We start from the raw sequence: 21,561 nt of genomic DNA, 5'->3' as shown, positions 1-21,561 counted from the left end.
CTAATCCATCTAAATCTGCATTGTCTTGGGAGAAATACTAAAATCAAAAACCTTTAGCTCTTTCTGTATTTCATAAAGGTGCAACTGACTGCATGTTTTACAGTTTGTTGAATGGCTTATGGTTTGGACTTGGATCTTACCACCAAAGCGTATATGTACTTACCTATTGACTTTCAATTATTAATTAATGCTGGGTCATGCAATTAGATTTAAGTCAGAACACTGTGGGGGGGGGTGGTGGTTGAGGTTCGGACTAGGATTTGACTTCAAGTGTGGTACTGAGAAAGTACTTCAGAACATGTTCAGAAATGTAAGTTCAAATTTCAGGTTCTTGTTCAAGTGTGCATTAAGATTCCCATGGCATTATATAAAAGAGAACAGTAAATGTTCTTGATACTGTGGACAATATTCCTCTCATAAGCACCAAAATAATGAATAGATCATTCACTACTTAAAAACAGTCACTTAGTGTGTCCACATAGCAATCACTGTTCTAAAGAAATCAATTGATGTTCTAAATACAACTATTTATTTTACTTTGTGATACTGTCTAGCATTAGAAATAATGTATGTCCTTTTACTCATGAAAAAGACAAGGTATATAGTCAGCATATACATTTTACAATTCTTATATAACTGTTAGGTTAATTTTTAATACCTCCTCTATTTAATTTTTTTAGCTATATCTAATTCTTCTGAAATAGATTTATTTCATAATGAATAGAAAAACCTACAACCTGACTGGCATGATATTTTAGATCTTATTACTACACTTTGAGCAGTATCACAAATTACTCCTTAAATCTTAAACTTCGTGCTTTATTTTAAGAAAATGAATCTGAAATAGTTTCAATCAAATCATAAATTAACAACCTCCTAACATGCATCTACCTGAAATTCACTCTTATCTTCCACCAATGTTCTCTATCTGCATGGAGGGAACTAATGGATCTGACCAGTCCACTCAGCATTGATCACAATGATTTTCAATATGATTGTGATATAAATGGTATGCCAGCACACTAAGACGTTCCACCTTCCTGTTTTCCTCTTAAGAACGGAAACTGCCATCGAGTAAACTGCACATCAGCCTAAACAGGGACACACATTAAGAATGATAAGCACAAGGTAATGCAATACCTTTTTGGCACTCACGTTGTCATCCAGAACAACAAGGAAATGACTAATGCAAAACAGAATCATTTCTGCACTTGTCTTGGACATCCTCTTTGTTGATGGAGTTGCAATATGTGGTCAACTTGTAAAGCAAAAGAGTTTTCCAGCATTTTTGTCAATAGAGTAGAATGTTTGTGATTTGGATGTTGACAAATTGTGAATATATTGGATTTCCAATTGTCACATATGCCAATGGTATACAGTTAAATGCTGCACACTGTCAATGATAAATATACACAAAGTTTCATTTTAGTGCAGTGGCCAGTACATTTACAGTAATATCGAACTAAGTCTTTATGTGGTTAAAGTTACGGCAAAGTCGATCACCAACACTGATTTACATTCTTGCCATGTGCCATCCTTTCACCACCCAATACCCCCTCCAGAAGCAGGGAAAAAAAAATTGTTGTCCACATCCTTGTGGAAAGTGCCTTTACAAAGAAGGTCTGGAGACAAATGGATTGATTTGTGTCCAGGTTCACTCCAAGTTAATCCATGATGCAAGATTCTGCACTCTATGCAATATTCTCAGGGACATAGCCCAAGACTAACATTAGCTGAAGTTGGAGGACTATCAGCTTGGTTAATAATGCCCTATGGTCTGCCCAAAACCTGCTGATCTTCCAGTGGAAGGAGTTGACCTTGATCAACTGCTGCAGACTGGCACATTTCAAGTTCCAGAGTATATGCTGAGGGACTCATTAAAGCTTGGGACAGGTACTTCAGAGACACAGTGGTGAAACATCATTGCTGAAGGCCTTTCAGCCACAGTTCACTGAGGTAATGGGAACTGTCAGACACTTTGGGCTGAGTGCCTCAAAGAGAATAGATGTTTTAAGTCAAAGCTATTCAAAATGTATTGACGTACTTCAGAGCGAAAAATGTTATATCGAGAATTTAAAATTTTTGCACATATTGTAATTTCCAACTTGAAGTATTTTGCCCTCAGGCTGCATACCTGGAATATATTTTGTAAATATTAAGATTGTTATCATCAAACAAGGTGTAAAATGTTGGCCTGAGACATATTGAATCTTCTTATAATATTCTAATATTTAAATTGAAATATTGCTGTAATTTCTTTTGCTTACAAATTTTATGAATAAAGAATATTTTTGGAAAATTAAACACTAGAGAGTTTCAACCATACATTCATTTTGATAGAAACAGCAAGGATTCTGTAAAAAACTTATGACTGTTGGAGCTGTTCAGAAGAAACAGGAGACACAGCACTGAACTGGTGGCACATGTCAAATTATAACGTGTCTAGCTCTAGTGTCCCAACCCCATTACCTCAAAGGTTAAATGACAACCTTAGAGTCATAGAGATGCACAGCACAGAAACAGATCTTTAGGTCCAACTCTCCTCTAAACTGACCAGATATCTTAAATTGATCTAGTCCCATTTGCCAGCATTTGGTTAATATCCCTCTCAACCCTTCCTATTCAAATATCCATCCAGATGCCTTTTAAATGTTGTAACTGGACCAGCTTCCACCACTTCCTCTGGCAGCTCATTCCATATTTACACCAACCTTTGCATTAAAAAAGTTGCCCCATATGTTCCTTTTCAATCTTTCCCCTCTCACCCTAAATCTACGCCCTCTAGTTCTGGACTCCACCCTCCAGGGAAAAGACTTTGTCTATGTACTCTATCCATGCCCCTCATGATTTTATAAACCTCTATAAAGGTTACCCCTCAGCCTCTGACACTCCACGGAAATATGCCCCAGCCTATTCAGTCTCTCCCTATAGCTAAATCCCTCCACCCCTGGCAACATTCTTGTAAATCTTTTCTGAACCCTTTCAAGTTTCACAACATCCTTCCTATAGAAGGGAGACCAGACTTGTATACAATATTTCAAAAGTGGCCTTACCATGTCCTACACAGCCACACAATGACCTCCCAACTCCTATACTCAGTGCACTGACCAATAAAGAAAAGCATACCAAACGCCTTCTCCACTCTCGCCTATCTACTTATGACTCTACTTTCAAGGAACTATGAACCTGCAGTCCAAGGTCTCTTTGTTCAGCAAACACTGCCCAGGGCCTTACCATTAAGTGAAGAAGTTCTTCTAAGATTTGTCGTTCCAAAATACAGCACCTCACATTTATCTGAATCAAGCTCCATCTGCCACTCCTCTGCCCATTTTATCAAGATCCTGTTGTACTTTGAGGTAATCTTCTTCGCTGTTCACTATGTCTCCATTTTTGGTAACTATGCTCCAATGTTCACATCCAAATCATTTATATAAATGACAAAAAGCAGTAGATCCAGTACCGATCCTTGTGGCACACCACTGCTCAGAAGGCTCCAGTCTGAAAGGCAACCCTCCACCACCACCTTCTGTCTTCTACCTTCGACCCAGTTCTGTATCCAAATGGCTGGGTCTCCCTGAATTCCATATGATCTACGTTTACCCCTTTACTTTGCAACATTGCAGTTGTGACAACATTGGAAGCCAAACAGGAGCGACCTCTGCTTGTGTTTATTTGAATATTGCTGAAAAGTGAGACGAATTGCTGAAGCTTTTTGCACTCACCGGGACAAATGCAAGAAAACAAAATTTGAACCGACCATGACAATTTATTCTGCAAGATGCAAGCGTGTTGATAAGTTAGCAGGTCAATTCTGCTGGACAAAGGCTTTGCCATCAGGAATGCACTGGTGAACTGTGGGCTCCTCAATCTCCAGCATAACTCAAAACAAGGCAAAAGGCTTGATCATAATCATTTTGTTTGCAGCCAATGGGTCCCTGTTATTAAATAAGCTAAATGTTGCTAAATTAGCCATATTATTATCTTGACTGCATATCTTAAATTAGAGGTTAGTGTAGCTATTAGCATCCTCAGGGTTGTTCAGGAGGGAAATTAAAGAATACAGAGGATAGGAGGGGAAATGGATTTGATCCTTTTGATTTGATTAAATGGTGAAACTGGCTTGTTGGGCTGAACAGCCCATTTCTTTTCCTATGACAGCTGGATAAATGGGCATGGGTTCAAATTCCAAACTCATCTCCAAACAAAAGCTAGTGTCATTTCACACCATCAAGATAACATTCTATGGGTTAGTCAAAAGCATGCTGTTGTAAGGGTGAATCAAAAATGGTTTGTTTCATCATTTCTTGTGAAAGTGAACTGACCCAAATTATCTTCCACATCTGTTTTGATCTGATGATCTTGTGAACAGAAGCAGCCATAGTAAATAAACAAAATGGATTTTAGTAACAATTCTTCATTCAAACTCCTCTGTTTTCATATTGCAGTCAGTATAAAATGAAGATGGCATTATTACCAACAATGTGTGTCTTGAATAGTTATTATAAAGTTAGAATGACAGGGAAAGAGGCCATTAGTCTGTTGAGTCTATGTCAGTTCTCTAGGAAATCCAAACTATTTATAGTTGGTAAAGCGAGCGTATAGGTGAAAGATGAAGCTCAGTGAAGAGAAATGTGAGATGGCATTTTTAGTAAGAAAAACATGGAAAGAAAATATTGAATAAAAGGTACAATGCTAAAAGTGGTGCAGGAGCAGTGGGGCCTTAGTGTATTTGTCTATCAAAGGTGGCAGGAGTGAGAGAGCAGTTAATAAAATATATAGCATTCTATGTTTATTAATAGGGTGTAGAATACAAGAGCAATGAGATTATGTTGAACTTCTGGAAGGTATTAGTTCAATTTCAACTTGCGTGCTGTGTACAGTTGTGGGCACCACACTTCATAAGAAAGATGTGAGGAAATTGAAGAGAGTGCAGAGGAAGTTTAGAGAAATGGTTCCATGGACAAGGAATTCCAGTTATGCAGATAGATTGGAGAAGTTGGGACGATTATTCTTGGAGAAATTTGAGAGCCAAAATAAATGACAAAAAATGTTGGCAAAACTCAGCATCATCACTTCTGAAGAAGAATCATACTGGACTCAAAATATTAACTGTTTCCCTCTCCACAGATGTTGCCAGATCTGTTGAGTTTCACCAATGTTGTCTGAGTCGGTTTCAGATTTCCAGTATCCGCAGCATTTTGGTTTTATTTGAAGGGTGAGATCAGATCTGATTGAAATATTCAAAATCATGTGAGATCTGAACAGAGTAAGTAGGGTCAAACGATTCTACTAATGAAGGGATTGAGAATAAGAGGTCACAGATTTAAAGTTATTAGACAATGTCAAGGAATCATTTCAATGCAGTGAATGGCTAAGCTCTGGAATGCACTGACTGATTGTGTGGTAGAAGAAGGTTCATTTCAGGCATTCAACAGGGAATTAGATTGTTCTCTGAAACGGAAGGATGCTATGTAGAAATTTAGGTCAGCTACTCCTATGTAAATGTTCCTATTTTTCAATTCCTTAGCAACTCACAGTTTAAGACAAAATATCAGCATCTTGGATATGGGTAATGATGAATAAAGCAAAAAGAGCTGTTTCAGATAAGTTTAAGAAGGCACCGCCATGTTATAAACATGAGAAAATGGAAGCTGACTTAATCTCACACGAACTGAATTCCCAATCTCACTGATGTCCATCAGTCATAGCAGCAGAAATTAGGCCATTCAGCCCATCGAGTCTGCTCCAGCATTCAATCATGGCTGATAAGTTTCTCAGCCACATTCTCCCACTTTCTTCCTGTAATCCTTGATTCCCTTGATACTCAAGAACCTATCTGTCTTAGTCTTAAATACACTCAATGATCTGGCCTCCACAGCCTTCTGTGGCAATGAATTCCATAGATTCACCACTCTCTGGCTGAAGAAGTTTCTCCTGATCTCCATTTTAAAAGGCCTTCCCTTTACTCTAAGGCTGTGCCCTCAGGTCCTAGTCTCTCCTACCATTGGAAACATTTTCTCAACATCCACTCTGTCCAGGCCATTCAGTATTCTGTATGTTTAATTAGATCCCCCCTCATCCTTCTAAATTCCATCGAGTATAAACCCAGAGACCTCATACGTTCCTCATATTTTCATTCCTGTGACCATTCTCATGAACCTCTCTGAACACATCTCAGGGCCAGTACATCCTTCCTGAGATATGGGGCCCAAAACTTCATGCAATACTCCAAGTGTGGTCTAGCCAAAGCCTTATAGACCTTCAGAAGTACATCCCTGCTTTTACATTCAAGTCCTCTCAAAAGAAATGCCATAATTGAATTTGCTTTCCTAACTACTAACTCAACTTGCAAGTTTATCTTGAGAGAATCATAGACTCGAACTCCCAAGTCTCTTTGCAACTCAGATTTCTGAATTTTCTCCCCATTTAGAAAATAATCCATGCTTCTATTCTTCCTACCAAGGTGCATCACCTCACACTTTCCCACATTGTACTTCATCTGCCACTTCTTTGCCCACTCTCCTAACCTGTCCAAATCCTGCCTCCTCAATGCTACCTGTCCCTCTACCTATCATTATATCTCTTCAAACTTAGCCAAAATGCCCTCAGTTCCTTCATCTAGATTGTTAATGTATAAAGTGAAAACGTGGTCCCAACACTGAGCTTTGCGGAACACCACTTGTCATTGGCTGCCATCCTGAGAAGGACACTTTAATCCCCATTTTCTGCTTTCCGCCATACAGCCAGGCTTCTATCCATGCTAGCACCTTGCTTGTAATACCTTGAGCTCTTATGTTACTCAATAGCATCCAGTGCAGTACCATGTCAAAGGCCTTTTTGAAGTCCAGGTAGATAACATTCATTGGCTCTCCTTGGTCTAACCTACTCCTTACTTCCTGAAATAACTCCAGCAGATTTATCAGGCATGACCACCCCTGATGAAACCATGCTGACTTTGTCCTATTTTATCCATAAACTTCCAAGTATTCAGAAATCTCATCCTTCACAATGAATTCCAGGATCTTACCGGCTATGCTAATCAGTCTGTAATTTTCCATCTTTTGCCTTACTCCCTTTTTAAACATGGGTGTCACTTGTGCAATTTTCCCGTTCCCTGGGACCCTCCCAGAATCTAGCAATTCCTGCAAGATCTCTATTAACACCTCCGCTATCTCTTTAGTTATCTCCCTTAGAACTCTGAGGTGTAGTCCATCTGGGGGTGAGGGGTTTGGTGGATTTATCCACCTTCAGCCGATTCATTTTTTCTATCATCTTCTCCTTGGTGATGGCCACCATGTTCAGCTCTGCTCCCTCACTCTCTTGAATTTTTGGGATATTACTTGTGTCTTTCACCATGAAGACTGACACGAAGTTTCAGTTCCTCAGCCATTTCCTTGTTCCCCAATACTATCTCTCCAGCATCATCTTCCAGTGGCCCAATGTCCTCTATTTTGCCTCTCTATTGCCCTTTATATATCTAAAGAAACTCTTACCATCTTCCTTTATATTATTGGCTAGCTTACCCTCATCTTTAATCACAATGGGACAGTGCCAAATGAGAATCAAATAGTATTCCCAATGCACAAGACAGATAATCAGATGTCGATTGGTTCAAGGCTTTTATGGCTACTCTGGCAGTTGTCTCAAGGAAAGATCAATGGACCCACAGGAAAAGCAGGTACACCTCCCAGTCACAGACGGGTGGAAAAGAATACAATAGGGTGTTTTTGAACATGAACACAAAAGCTGATTCTGATTGTTACCACTGGATATCAAGCTAAAACTAACATTTATGCAATACTAAACAGACTGCAATTTGCTACTGGCTATTTTACATGCCTCCCAAAACTGATTTCATACTTCAGATGTTTGATTGTGGTCTGGCTTTTTAGATTAGATTCCCTACAGTGTGGAAACAGGCCCTTCGGCCCAACAAGTCTACACCAACCCTCCGAAGAGAAACCCAGCCCCCTATATTTACCCCTGACTAATCACCTAACACTACAGGCAAGTTAGCATGTCCAATTCACCTGACCTGCAAATCTTTGGACTGTGGGAGGAAACCAGAGCACCCGAAGGAAACCCCCCCAGACACAAGGAGAATGTGCAAACTCCACACAGACAGTTGCCTGAGGTGGGAATTGAACAAGGGTCCCTGGCGCTGTGAGGCAGCAGTGCTAACCACTGAGCCACCATACCACCCCAATGTTTTGATACATTGCTTTGCATAACGCAGCAAGGAAATCTTTGGTCTGTTAGCGGTGAGTCAGTTGCTTTCAGCCAAGCCAATCTAAGGATAATAGGTTCAGCATCCTGAAGCTGGGGTCAGGATAGGTGAGTCAAATTTTAGGAAAGAAATGTTTAAAATCAAAGATTTAATCACTTGCAACCGTCACCTGCTACCTGTTGGGAAATGCATGAGGGCACCTAACCAAGAAAGGTGCAGTGTAGACAATGTGTCCTTGTCTAATCCAATAATCTGCCTCAGTTCAGACAATACACATTGCCACTTGAATAGTGGTACCCCCATTCCCCTAATTGATTTAATAATACCTTCACAAGGAAGTAATTGAAAAGATGTACAAAGTCATCAAAGAGTGGGCTCTAATTCATTAGGTGCATGCACTGGAATGCATGGATGGTGCAAATAGATTCAACAGTGCGTTTCAAAACGATAATTAGGTATGTACTTGAAAAGGAAAAATCTACAGGGCTGTGGGAAAATTGCGGAGTAGTGGGACTAATTGAACAGATCTGACAAATCGTGCCCACAACCATGGTGGCTGAATGGCATCCTCTAGATGTTCAATTATGTTAATGAGGGGAGGGAAGGGTAACATGTAGATTTGATTCACTGCTGATCCATGATCACTGTGCACTGAAAAAAGGATTGTTAAAGTGATCGGAGATGTTAATCATTTTACTGATTCTTCTAAGAAAAGGACAGCATATATTAGCTCCAACATCTCAGCCTGCTACCACCTCCCTGGTATGGAGCTAGCATTAATGGAATGAATTCTGGATTAGTGGTGCTGGAAGAGCACAGCAGTTCAGGCAGCATCCAAGGAGCTTGTTTCCAGCATCTGCAGTCATTGTTTTTACCTTAATGGAATGAAGTCCAGTCCAATTTTGGACAGATGGAGATTGCCTCTTCTGTCCCTTACCTCAGTCTTGTTACTGCATCCAGATTTTATTACAGATTACTGGAACCAAGTACAACCGTTTATTGTGCATTTTTTTTAAAAAAAGAAAAGAAACATCATAATTGATCCCAAACGCCAAGCACTTCAGCTCAGCCTTTTCCCTGGAGCAGTGTGAGTTTAGAGATCCCGTCTCCATCTCTCGACAGTCTTAAGAGCTCCACTGCCCTCTGTAACAATGCAGTGTTAATCACTAAAATGATGCTGCATCGTGCAAAATTAAACCCAGCACTTTGAAAAGGAAACGATGCCATACGACGCACCCAATGATTAAAGCTGTGCTGTTGAGGACGAGCGTGTACTGAAAGATCCGAAACATTCCCCAATCACTGCTTTTAAGACAATCTTCGTGAAGTAGGTCAACTCGCCTCGGATCTTAATGTGTATCTCCCCCGTGTAAAGGGTTCAATCCTCATGTCCGCTAATGACAAGTTGACCTAAGACTCAACGACCCGTGCTGTCCATTGACTTCCTCCAACCCCCCCCCCCCCAAAGACCTTGAGCTGCAATTACAAATGTAAACACCAAGCACAGAAGATGTAGTAAATACCCGGAACTTGAATGTGTTGCTATAAAGGTTGTGAGCGGGTGTTTTAATAGCATTTACTGTGCAGCTCAGTAAAGAAGCAGAAATTATCCTCTAGCTCTTCAGTTTATAGAATCATACAACAGGAACACAGCGAGATTCTATCAATTTGAAATGACTTTAGTTTGGAATTATTTTTCTTTGGTTTAAGGTGACCGCATCACATTCCCTTCGACCCGAAACAGGGGGGGGGGGAGGGTTGCTGTTTTTGGTCGATTCACCTCAAGGTCAGCCCAGGATTTATTGCCTAAAAAAAACCAAAATACTGCGGATGCTGGAATAAAAGCAGAAAGTGGTGCAGGAACTCAGCAGCTCTGTGGGAAGAGTTAACATCGTTTCGAGTCCGGTAGCCCCCCCTCTCTCTCCGCAGATGCTGTCAGGCTTGCTGAGTTTCTTCGGCACTTTCTGCTATCATTTCCAGTTTCCAACATCCTCAGGGTTTTGCTGTGACTGTAAGGCGCTGGATGCGGGCTATCACAACTTTTAAAAGATATTACACAACTGGGGGCGAATGATTCGGTGTGTATTTTTTTTCTTAAAAGGCAAAGCATCATTAATATGTGAAGCGGAATTTTAAACACGAAATGTCACTTGATGCAATATTAAACAGAACCGACTGTCATTCTTAGAGACCTAATTAGAGTTGTTAAAGGATTCGAAGGGTTAAAGGATTCGAAGGGGGCAAAAGTGCGTTTACTTTGTGCTTTATGACAAATCCATTCATTTCCCTGGATAAAACTCCTGTTAGCTAAGTAGCATAACACACGCTAAGAGTGCGGGACTTGAACACAAACGCTTCTGTATTTTTTTAACGGTTGAACATCTAAAGGTTGTCACCAGCCAGTAACACTGAAGTTCATGGTCTCAACATCGCAGAGAAGCTTCGAGCCGAAGAGTCCCAAGTCAGTGAAAATGGGGAACCAGACACACACAGAACAAGAGCAGCCGCCGTAGTTCTTAAGGGAGTAACGCTCATGTGAAACAAAACAAAAATCTACGTTCAAATTAGAGGATGTCTCTTTAACAACCTGTCAGCTAGTCCCAAGCGACATTCTGACAGAATACAAACACACAAACATCGTAAAGTCACTTCCTCAACATGTTCGAAGAATTTTTAAAAAAATTCCAAATGTGGCTTTAAATCTGTGAAATAAATTAAACTGATTTGATTCGTTTGAAAAAAAAACCCTTGGTGAAATCATCGTAAAATGTGTGCACTAACGAGCGAGGATATATATGTATATAAAACAGCCGGTGCGGATATGGGATTGGGTCTGAGGATTTCGGTTCATGAAGTCATCCACTTAGCTAACAAGGCCAGTGCAAAGAATTATACAGAGTTCATCGAACAGGAGCCAGTTATTGCTCTGCCTGTCTTTGAGTGCACCTTCTCACAATGTGAACATCAGTGAATCGCTAACGTGGATGTTAAAGCAGAGCCGGGGCGAGAAGGAGGAGGTGGTAGAGAGAGGGGGGGGAGGGCTACCTCTTTAAGGTGGTGGCTGAGTGAGGCAGAGCTGGTTGCCTGGCTCCTGATTGACAGAGAAGACGTTGACTTGCTGCTTCCTTTGGCAGGTTCTCGGCTCCCGTCTCTCTCTCTCTCTCTCTATTCCTGCTCGGTAACTTTAAAGAGGGGAATGCAGACGCCAGCGGACTAAGATGGCTCTCCCGCGGTGGATTTACCCCTTGCTGCACACACTCCACCTCATCCTCGCCTGCGATGCCGCCAGGTCTTACCCGGCCAACGAGGGTAAGTTTCATGTTGGGGCGACCATTGCGTTGTAGCGGAGAGGGTGGGGGGAGAAAGTTAACGCTCGGGGATTTGAAACGCTTTGTGATGAGTTGAGACAGCCAATCGCTGGAACATTTTCTGCACGTCTACCCGACTGGAAAGAATTGCAAGGAGAGGGAAAGGGAATTTGAATGATGACCCGTAAGATGTCACTGGGCTCGAGTTGCTTTATGAAGCGGAATTCTCTGTCTCACGCTTCCCTCTCGGCACACGTAAACCAGACCATTAAGCTCGTCTGTCGGACTAATTTGCTGATGAGCAGGAAGTTTAGCAGATGCAGGGAAGACATAACCTTGAGGATGGGATACAGAGAGGATCTGCGGCAACTTTGCTTTGGGTCATTTCCCTTGAGGACAGCTCTCCCTAAATACACACTTGCCTACATGGTTGAGACACTGTTTAACAGCATCACCTGAAATCGTCTTAACGATTACGTGGCGAAGGTGCATTTAGATTTCTATCAGTAGATTGGGGCCAGTGTATGATGTTACTGCACGTATGCAGTGAAGTGAGGAGTTACTTCGCCACGCGTCCGCTGAAAGTTGCTTGTCAGATCCGAGGTGTTTTCTCAGGCAATATAGTGTTAATTTGTGATGCACATTTTGTACCTGGCAGGGCGCACAAGTTTGGTTACGGTGGCTAAGTGGTTAACACTGCTGCCTCACAGCACCAGGGACCCGGGTTGGACTCCACCCTCGGGTAACTGTGTGGAGTTTGCACATTCTCCCCGTGTCTGTGTGGGTTTCCTCCCACAGACCAAAGATGTGCAGGTTAGGTGAATTGGCCAATGCTAAATTACCGATGGTGTTCAGGGATGTGCAGGCTAGGTGGATTAGCCGTGGGGAATGCAGGGATAGGGTAGGGGGGCTGGTTCTAGGTGGGAAGATCTTCGGAGGCGCGCTGCGGACCCGATGGGCTGAATGGCCTGTCCGCACGCTGTAGGGATTTCATGTTTCGTTTTCGGTCATTCCCTATCTCTCCACTACTGAGTGAAACACAAGGCGGCAGTATTCCCCGTCTCGGGCTGCGCCACTTGCTGATTTGAAATAAGGTTTAATCCCGTTCTGCAAACTTCTTAATTAAGGAGTTTTAACACGACCGGGCCTTATTTCCCTTTCCCCCGACCCCCTTTTTTTTTGAAAAGAGACAGCGCCCATTGTCAAACGAGAAAAATGTAACATCTAAAGATTTTCCTATATATTTGGAAACGTTTAACTTTTGACATTTTAAAAAAAATTTAAAGGCTGGTGCAATGGTGTTAGAGACATGTAGTCTGAACACAGAACAGACCAGTACAGCACAGGAACAGGCCCTTCGGCCCTCCATGGCTGCGTCGACCATGCTATTCTAAATTAGACCCATCTGCCTTCATTTGGTCCATATCCCTCTACTCCCTGCCGTCTAAATCTTCCCTTTACTGACAACAGCCCTACTGTAGTGGGGCACTGATCGGTCCTCTGAAAGGAAATCCACTCTGTTTTTCTTTGCACTAGTCAGTTCATTTTACTGTAAAGATTCTGACTCTGCTGCTGGCACCTGTGATGAACCTCAAGTTTCTTATTTACTTAATTTTCTCTTTGTATCCCCACCTGACGTGGTGACTGTTATTGGGATGCTACTTTCCAGCGGTTTGGTCATGTTCTATCATCTTGAGATGAGAAGTGGTACATTGGTAATGTGCTTACCCCTGAGCTGGATTCAAGACCCCCCGCCTCTCCATTGTGTACTAACATCCCTGAACGAGCTGATTGCTATCAATAAGGGGGGAGTATCACAATTAAGTTCAGCAAGAAATCTATTCTATACCCACATGTTCCAGCAGGGGTCACCAGACAGCATTGAAATCAGCTCAGCTTTCCACTCCCTTATCTTTCTCCTGCTCGATGTGCAGTGCCAAGGCTGCTAAAAAGCCAATTGTACACAGGTTGAGACCAGCCTTATTGTGGGCTGAAAAGCTTCCTCCTGTTTCCACGAGAACCAAAGTGTCAGCTACTAATTGTCTGCAGATTCTAACCTGATGTTCATCATATATGCACAAACAATGCTGCAGTGCCCTCAGCCTCATGTTAATCTTAAGTGATGTATATTTCTGTTAGCCTTCACAGGAAATGATATTTAGGAATGGTTTATGTTTAACCGAGTTAGCCGTTCCAGTGTCTCCTGCTGCATTAGAGATGTCATTTCCCAACAATGACATTCCATAACTCCGTATATCCAGAAGAGTAAAGCCCAGTGCTGATGTTGGGTCCAACAATGTTTGCAATGAGGTTCCAACACATCTGGGCCCAACTTAACATTTAACCCTTTAATCTAAATAGCAGCTAAAATATTATTAGATTCTTTTTTGGGTCCAAAGTGTAGCAAACTGGTTGATGGTAGTAACTTCATAAGTTTTGGCTAGTGGTTTTCCTCTAATAACTTATGGACTCGAGTGCTGGATCCCACAGATGGCAACCACCCTCCCATACTGTACCTCTCTCATGCAGTCATTCTGCAACTGAGTGGAGAGTGAGGCAGTTGAACTGTGGAAGGATCACACTCAAACTCCAGCTGCTTTGCATTGATTTTTTTTCCCCCAATACAATAGGAATCATTGGGTAGTGTTTGCAAGCTTTTTTTAAAAAAGTGTCTTTTTTTAAAAAAACCTCCCGACTTCAGAGAGAAATGATGCCAGTTTTAGCAGCTCACTGCTACGTTAGTTGAGATGAGATAATTTGGTACAATTCATTATCAAACCTGTCAGAATACTGGTCTGTACGGTTTATTAGCGCACAGGGTGCTTTTACCTTGTTAGGTGATTGAGATGCTCTGCAGTCAGACACATGGCATATTTAGACCAGCACACTGATGGAAGAAATGAATCCGTCAACCTTTTGCATCTGCTAACATTTTTAGCAAGAGAGGCTTTATGTTTTTGCAGTGCCCTGAAACTTTTTGTTTTTGGTCTTTAGAATACCATATGAAATACTTCCAAAGTGTCAAGTCATCATAATCTTACCAGACTGCAGGGCTGCTCTCTCATTAGAGAGAGATGACTGGTAGTGATTCAACCTGAGGGTCACCATGCCTCTGGTGAGGGGAGAGCTTGAAAAGGAGAGTCCTTCATGGAGTGGAGTGTGGAGAGTGATCTCATGCGGTTGATATCATGTTGCTTTGCAACCCAACTGTCCAGCCAACTGAGCTAAATGGACGCCTTTCAAAGTGCAGTTACTGTTTTAATGTGGGACTTAACGGCAGCCAATTTTCTGCACCATTGGGTTCACACAACAGTACACCAATGACCAGATAATCTGCCATTTAGATGATGTTTGAGGGATAAGTGTGGCCAGGCCACTAGGGAGAACTCATCTGCTCATCTTCACAATAGTGCCTTGGGATCTCTTTTGTCCATATAAGAGACCAGACTGGTCCTCGGCTTAATAGCTCATCTGAAAGATGACATGCCTGATTCTCCCAGGACTGCACTGGAAAGCAAGCCCAGATTTTGTGCTTTTCTTCTGTCATGCAGCTGGATAATAGAGAAGATAATGAATAGGTTTGCTCACGACTCCTGGCAGAGAAAGTGATGAAACATTGATGTTACAGAAAAAAATCCAAATTTCAAGCTTTGCAATATTTTACTGGTAATAACAAGTGACCTGATGAGTCAGAAGATATACCAACATTCAGAGTTAGGAGCTACTGGAGAAGAGTGAAGTAGTCAGAAATAATTTGGCTGTCAATATCTTTTTTCTGTGAAATATTTGTCCTAGATTTCTCAAATGTTCTATGGCCTGTTATCCCTTAAAGCTGACTCTTTTCTGGTTATTGCCAACTATGTGAAACCTGATGGAATCTCATGGAAGAGCAAATGTATCTGCAAAAGGGAAAAAAAAGCAGAATGAAGAGGATCAATAGAGATATTGATCTTGGGGATGGGAAATGAGAGATTGAATGTTGTAATTTTTTTTCTCGTGTACTCCAGTATCACAACAATTTTTGTCCTAGTTCTATAAACAAAATCACATTTTATTTTGCTGTTGTAGATAATTGAAGGATCAATTTAAAAATAAACTTAATGCAAACTGAGCATATGCACACTGACGTTCCCTTTCACCTCATCACCTCAAATTATGAATTTATAGCAAAATAAATTGAGCAGAGTTCCTCCAGGCCAGTTGCTGAATATTAGCAACAACCTGCTCTGGAATATTCATTTGATGTGATTTGGACCTATTTATACATTTGTGTATGGCCATGGCTCTATCAGATGGAGAAAAAACTTTAAGAGCTAACGTTTTAAAAATCTCGTCACATACACAATATTTAACTGCGCTGACCTCAATGAGACAGTGCTGTGACTTTGCAGGCAAGGCTTTTATTTACCTGTTCCTTCTATTTGTCAGTTCCAACCCCCCTTCACTTTCTAATGGTGTGACTGTTGTCAGTGTATACCCAAGGCTAATGTGCAGAATATGCCCACTTGGGTAAAAGATGGGTGTGCTAACATGAGTTGCTCACCAACAGGGGCCAGTAAAGAAGTCTGAGGACTTTACCTTGTATCCCTCTTCCTCATTCTGGGGCCCTGCAGGTCAGTTGTAATTTCTCTGCTGCAGAGATCAGCTAACTCCACAGAGAATCGGGCACAAAAGCAGAAATTGCTGGAAAAGCTCAACAGGTCTGGCAGCACCAGTGGAGAGAAATCAGAATTACTTTTGCAGATCGAGCAACCCTTCCTCCAAACATTTCTGTTTTAATCAATCCTGGGACTCTGGACTCTGACCCTCCACTGTACTTGGTTGATGTCTTTATCCACAAAGGCATTGGAAAAGCTCTCCCTATTTCTAAATCTTTCACAGAATGATCTTCGTAGAAACATTGAATTACATTGTGTAAGAGACTATTCATAATTGTACTTTGCCAGACCTATAGATGCTAGTAGTATATATGACACTAACTTCAAATCCATAAAGCAAAGATATGTGCTGGATCTCTTGTATATGCACACCACGTCAAAACAGGAGAAGTTGGGACAGGTAATCCAAAAAACATGGTGAAAGATGTAATTTTCAAGTGACAGTCTTAGAGGGAGAGTGAGAGAGAGCAAGAGAGAGTGAGTGAGTCAATCAGTGATACGGAGAGAGTGTGGCTCTGTATCTCATTACAGTGTAACCTCACATTGAATTGTCCAGGAAGATATGATCTACCAGAGCACAAAATTAGGATGACACATGGTCACTGCTTTTCTATGATCCATCATACAAATTAGGTTTTCTGTTGTATGCATTATTCAGTAAAAATGAATGCTTCAAATATAAATACAAGTATAAATGAATGCTTCTAAAATGAAAATAAGTAACAGCTCTGTATATGAAGCACATCATGTCTTTAGCTGACATGATTTCTGCCTCAAGTGTAGTGTCTCAATGTGTTCGATTATATAACCGAACTCTAATACATATACTTCTTTAAAATGGCCCCTTAAGAATAGGAATCCTGTACTTAATGTTTTAAAATTCCTAACTGTAATGTGCTGTCTATAGACCTTCTAAAGATTACATTAAGGGTGTTGAACTTATGTAGTGAGAGAGATGCCAAGATGCTCACATCAGTGCTAATGGATGCACTCAGACTTGTGCAAAAGCCATAAATGCTACCAGCTGTGTTTGTTTTTTTTTAAAAAATCAAACTATATTATGGCAACTGTAGAGCAGGTGGGATTTGAACTCAGGCTTCCTAGCTCCGAGATTGGGCATTACCATTGTCATGAGCACCCCACCCCCCCAAAAAAAAGTGGTGAACTTCTTTAACAACATTCAAACACCGATCACAGAACCTTTGATTCCTCCATACCCCACAGTTTGAATTAACAATGCTGCGTGTTTCTCAGTTTTGTGCCCAGATAACATCAACTTGGCCAAGCAAGAATTGAGCATATCAACTAATTAGACAGTACCTGCAAGATGTTGATGCTTCTATCTGTTAAGAATAAGTAATATATATGATTTAAAATGGACAGGATGGGATCATTTAGCTCAGTTGGCTGGATTGTAATGCAGGAGAAAGTGAGGTCTGCAGATGCTGGAGATCAAAGTTGAAACTTTATTGCTGGAACAGCACAGCAGGTCAGGCAGCATCCAGGGAACAGGAGATTCGACGTTTCGGGCACAGGCCCTTCTTCAGGAATGCAGAGCACTGCCAATGGTGTGAATTAAATTCTTGTACCAGCTGAAATCATGAAAGTCCCATCTTCTTCTCAACCTCACCCTGTTGCTTGAGCAATAGTGACCCTTGGGTTAAACCACCATAAGTTGTCTCTCTAATGAGAGCATAGCTGTATGGTCCAGGAGGAGTTTGGTGACTTTAGCATTACCTTTTTGCTACTTTAAAATCGGGGTGGTATAGTGGCTCAGCACAGCTGTCTCTCCACTCCAGGGATCCAGTTTCGATTCCAGCAAACTCCATACCCGACATTCTCCCCGTGTCTGCATGGGTTTCCTCCAACAGCCAAAGATGTGCAGGTTAGGTGGATTGGCCATGCTAAAAGCCCTAGCATCCAGGAAGGTACAGGCTAGGTGGATTAGGAAATGCAGGGTTACTGGGGTGGGGTGTGTCTGGGTGGGATGCCCTTCAGAGGGTCAAATGTAGACCCGATGGGCCAAATGGCCTGTTTCCACTCTGTAGGGATTCTATAAATGTAACGATAATGTGGCTGGGAAGGGGGAAAACAAGTAGATATATATGCCAATGACAAACCATCCACTCTTAATGAGTCTGTCTTAGTTTGATTTTAAATAATGTGTTAATTAAAGAAAGGCATACCTGTAATGTTCTAATCATATTCTCAGCTCACAAAGCACCATACCTTGTGTCCAGCAAAAGACTACAAACAGCAAATCATCAATTTTATTGATCTTTGGTTGAGATAAATATTGGAACAACCTCCAGCATAAAAATTTACCACAGCAGGCGCTCCTTTTCAGGCAAAGACCTATTTGTTTTTCTTTCAATAATGTCAAGGGTCCTTTTACATTTACCTGAGATGGGACCCTGGTTTGATGGTGTCCCTAACCTTGAACAGTGTAACACTCCCTCAGTACTACACTAAACCATAGCACAGATTATTTTCTCCAGTTTTATGTTAGGGTGTAATCCTTAATTTGACTCAAGGGATGAGTGTGCTGCCATAGAATCACATCAGATAATCACAGACCTGTATTGTAAGTATTTTTACATTCTGCCATTGATGCCATACAAAAATCTCAAATCTGTGTTGGCCTGGCATTGACAGCCATGCAAGCGGTGGTTTAGGATATTACCATTTTAATTCTGGGACTGTGTTTGAACGCAAGCCAAATTGATTGAATTCCATTCTCAGCTGTCTGGCAACAGTTTTCACAGACCTTTAGTGAAATGAGTTCGGGCAGTTTCAACTCATTTCCCAGTGAGCACCTCTGTATAAAACCTTAATCCAACACTAATTTATCTTTAATTGGATAATTCCATGTCTGCAAAGGGCAGCCTGCTGTGGGGAATGGAAGTTCTATGCTGGAGACTGAATGAATAATATGTATAGTTTGCTAAATGAAGTCTACTACCATACTGACCTCTCGGTTTTCAAACAGATCTCTGGGTCTTCCACGCTTCCCCCTCCCCCCACCAAATAACCGTAATCATGAGGATTACAATAGTACCCGGAGCCAAACAGAGATGTTATTGAATTTCTGAATTTATTGAAGTTATAAACTGACATTCTATTTCTGCTAGATATTAAAAACGTAATCTCTGATGATACTATTATCACCTTTTTAGCAAGTGGGACTTTTTTTTTCTTCCTGAAAGTCAGGACGGGTGTATCAACGCAAGTGTAAAAATCCTCTGTACACTCAAGAGCTCTCTGGGTTTAGAAATGGTACATATGCGAACAAAACTAATGGAATATGGATGTTAAAGACACTGTTAAGCATGTTTGAACATCACTAATCTTTTAATAGACTTAACATTGGTGATTTGAGGTATATTCAAATTGATAGAATAGAGATTGAAGTTTAGTATTTGCACTATTTCTCCTTTCTCTGACATTTCTGCTAATTCAATTAACCTAATTTGCTTAATTCTTTTAAAATTATTTTAGGATAAATCTTTCAACTACAAAAACACCTTCACAACCAGCTATGCATTTTGATATAATTGTGCACAAGAAGCTTGGTCTTTCCTTTTATCTTACTAATAATATTATTTTCCCACTTCTATGTGGACATTGTCCACATCTGATATCCTGGTTGAGAGCCAAATTTCTGTTGAACTGAGATAGGAGGAGTGCACTAACATCAATGGCAGGGAAATTTGTGTATCATAATGTAAGTTTAAAAATATTTTGCCCAAATCCCAATGTGTTCAATTATAAGTTTTATCTATATTAATCTTAGAACAAGAGGTCTATTAACTGATTCTTTTTAATAAGCATGAGATGATCAACTAATCATGAAACAAAACCCATTTAATGAAGGCGCAGAATTAGTTAATGCGGACTTTGAATTATACAATGCTTTCTCCTTTTAAATAATCCAAAATACACGCAAATAAATACATACTCAGGGGCTGGAGGTGTGTGTGTGCGGGGTGGGGGGGGGGGGGGGATTGAAATGGATTTCTATGCGCACAGATTCAATTTAAAAAGGAGGTTAAAAGAAACACTTTATTATCAAAGGTGAGTATTCTTGAAGATTATATTAGAAAAGCATGGAACGTTCTAAATTTTGTTGATCTAATGGTCTTGCATATATGTTCAAAAAACTACTCATGCACAGTTGTGCCTGGGTTTTTGGCAGACACAGCTTGTTTGGGAAATACATTACTCAGAAATTTAATCACTCTTCCAGAAGAGCAAACCTTTTATCACACTGCACTACAAAGGTGTTTTGGAAGCTGAAGACAAACGCTGGACATTTTGTACTTAGCTGGCTTTCCCCCACCTGATCTAAGACAGAGCCAACTCTCCATGACACGTGATGTTCAAAAAAGTCAAGCAGGTGACATTTGAGAAGTGAGTTCATGTAATTGTCTGAAATTACTTGATTTCTAAGAAGCCTTGTTTGTAAAGTTTAGAATTTTAAAATCCAAGGTTCTCTCAGTAACTACTTTTTTAAAGACAAAATCTAATCTAATCCAAACCTTTATGTAATAGATCCATTTTTCCACAATTCTTGAAAATAATGAAGCATCTTCAGGACATTGAGTAAGTTCAAATAGGGACACTGTAATATTAGGTTTCCATCTTGGACTTTCCTAAATTATGAGAGATCAGCTGGCAGGAATTGATCTGATCCACATTCTCTTTTGGATTTTGAATACCAAGAATGGATCAGTAAAACATAGGAATCCTGGACAAAATAATTTTAAAACATCTAATCCTAACTCTAGACTAACATTTTCAAATGTATTTTGTTATTTAATTAATTTTCAATTAATAGATAAAAACAAATCAACTCAAACTTGACAGAAATATCTGGAGAAAGTGAGTACTGCAGATGTTAGAGATCAGAGTAGACTGTGATGCTAGAAAAGCACAGCAGGTCAAGCAGCATCCAAGGAGGAGGAGGAGAATTGACGTTTCGGGCATAAGCCCTTCATCAGGAATTTCGACCGAAGTATCATGAGATTAGTTAGGAAATGCCAGACATTCAAACAGGATGTAGTTACAATGTAGACTTTTGTAGCAAAAGAATCAATGGTATAAAGTATACTGAAAATAATATTGAGGCAGAAGTATATGTACTTTATCATGAAAAGGCTATAAAATGATGCTCCACTTTGATTCCAGTGACATGTCAAGGTTGCAAATTGTATGAATTAATTTGGATTGATGTGGAGGAAGATAATCCATTGGCAAGATGTATATCAGAAATAGATGGAACCAAGGATGAATCATTGTGAACTTTTAAAGCAGAAATAGGGAAAGGAGCAAAAGGAATGATGGCAAGATATGCTCTGGCTTTGTTCTG

General features: G+C 40.6%; 1 protein-coding gene across 3 annotated transcripts in view; it reads left to right on the top strand.

Annotated features, from left to right (window-relative positions):
* The first annotated feature begins 10,259 nt into the window (after positions 1 to 10,259).
* epha4b (eph receptor A4b) overlaps positions 10,260 to 21,561 on the top strand; it is a 341,474-nt gene continuing 330,172 nt past the window's right edge. For all 3 annotated transcript variants that reach the window (XM_043701928.1, XM_043701927.1, XM_043701926.1), the window contains exon 1: positions 10,260 to 11,536. In XM_043701928.1, coding sequence (XP_043557863.1) covers positions 11,446 to 11,536 — 91 coding nt within the window. In that variant the 5' untranslated portion in view covers positions 10,260 to 11,445. The remainder of the gene's footprint in view (positions 11,537 to 21,561) is intronic.

The sequence above is a fragment of the Chiloscyllium plagiosum genome, chromosome 13, assembly GCF_004010195.1.
Source record: "Chiloscyllium plagiosum isolate BGI_BamShark_2017 chromosome 13, ASM401019v2, whole genome shotgun sequence".
Lineage (NCBI taxonomy): Eukaryota > Metazoa > Chordata > Chondrichthyes > Orectolobiformes > Hemiscylliidae > Chiloscyllium > Chiloscyllium plagiosum.
The sequence above is the reverse complement of the archived record's forward strand: the minus strand, read 5'-3'. Positions and strand labels throughout refer to the sequence as shown.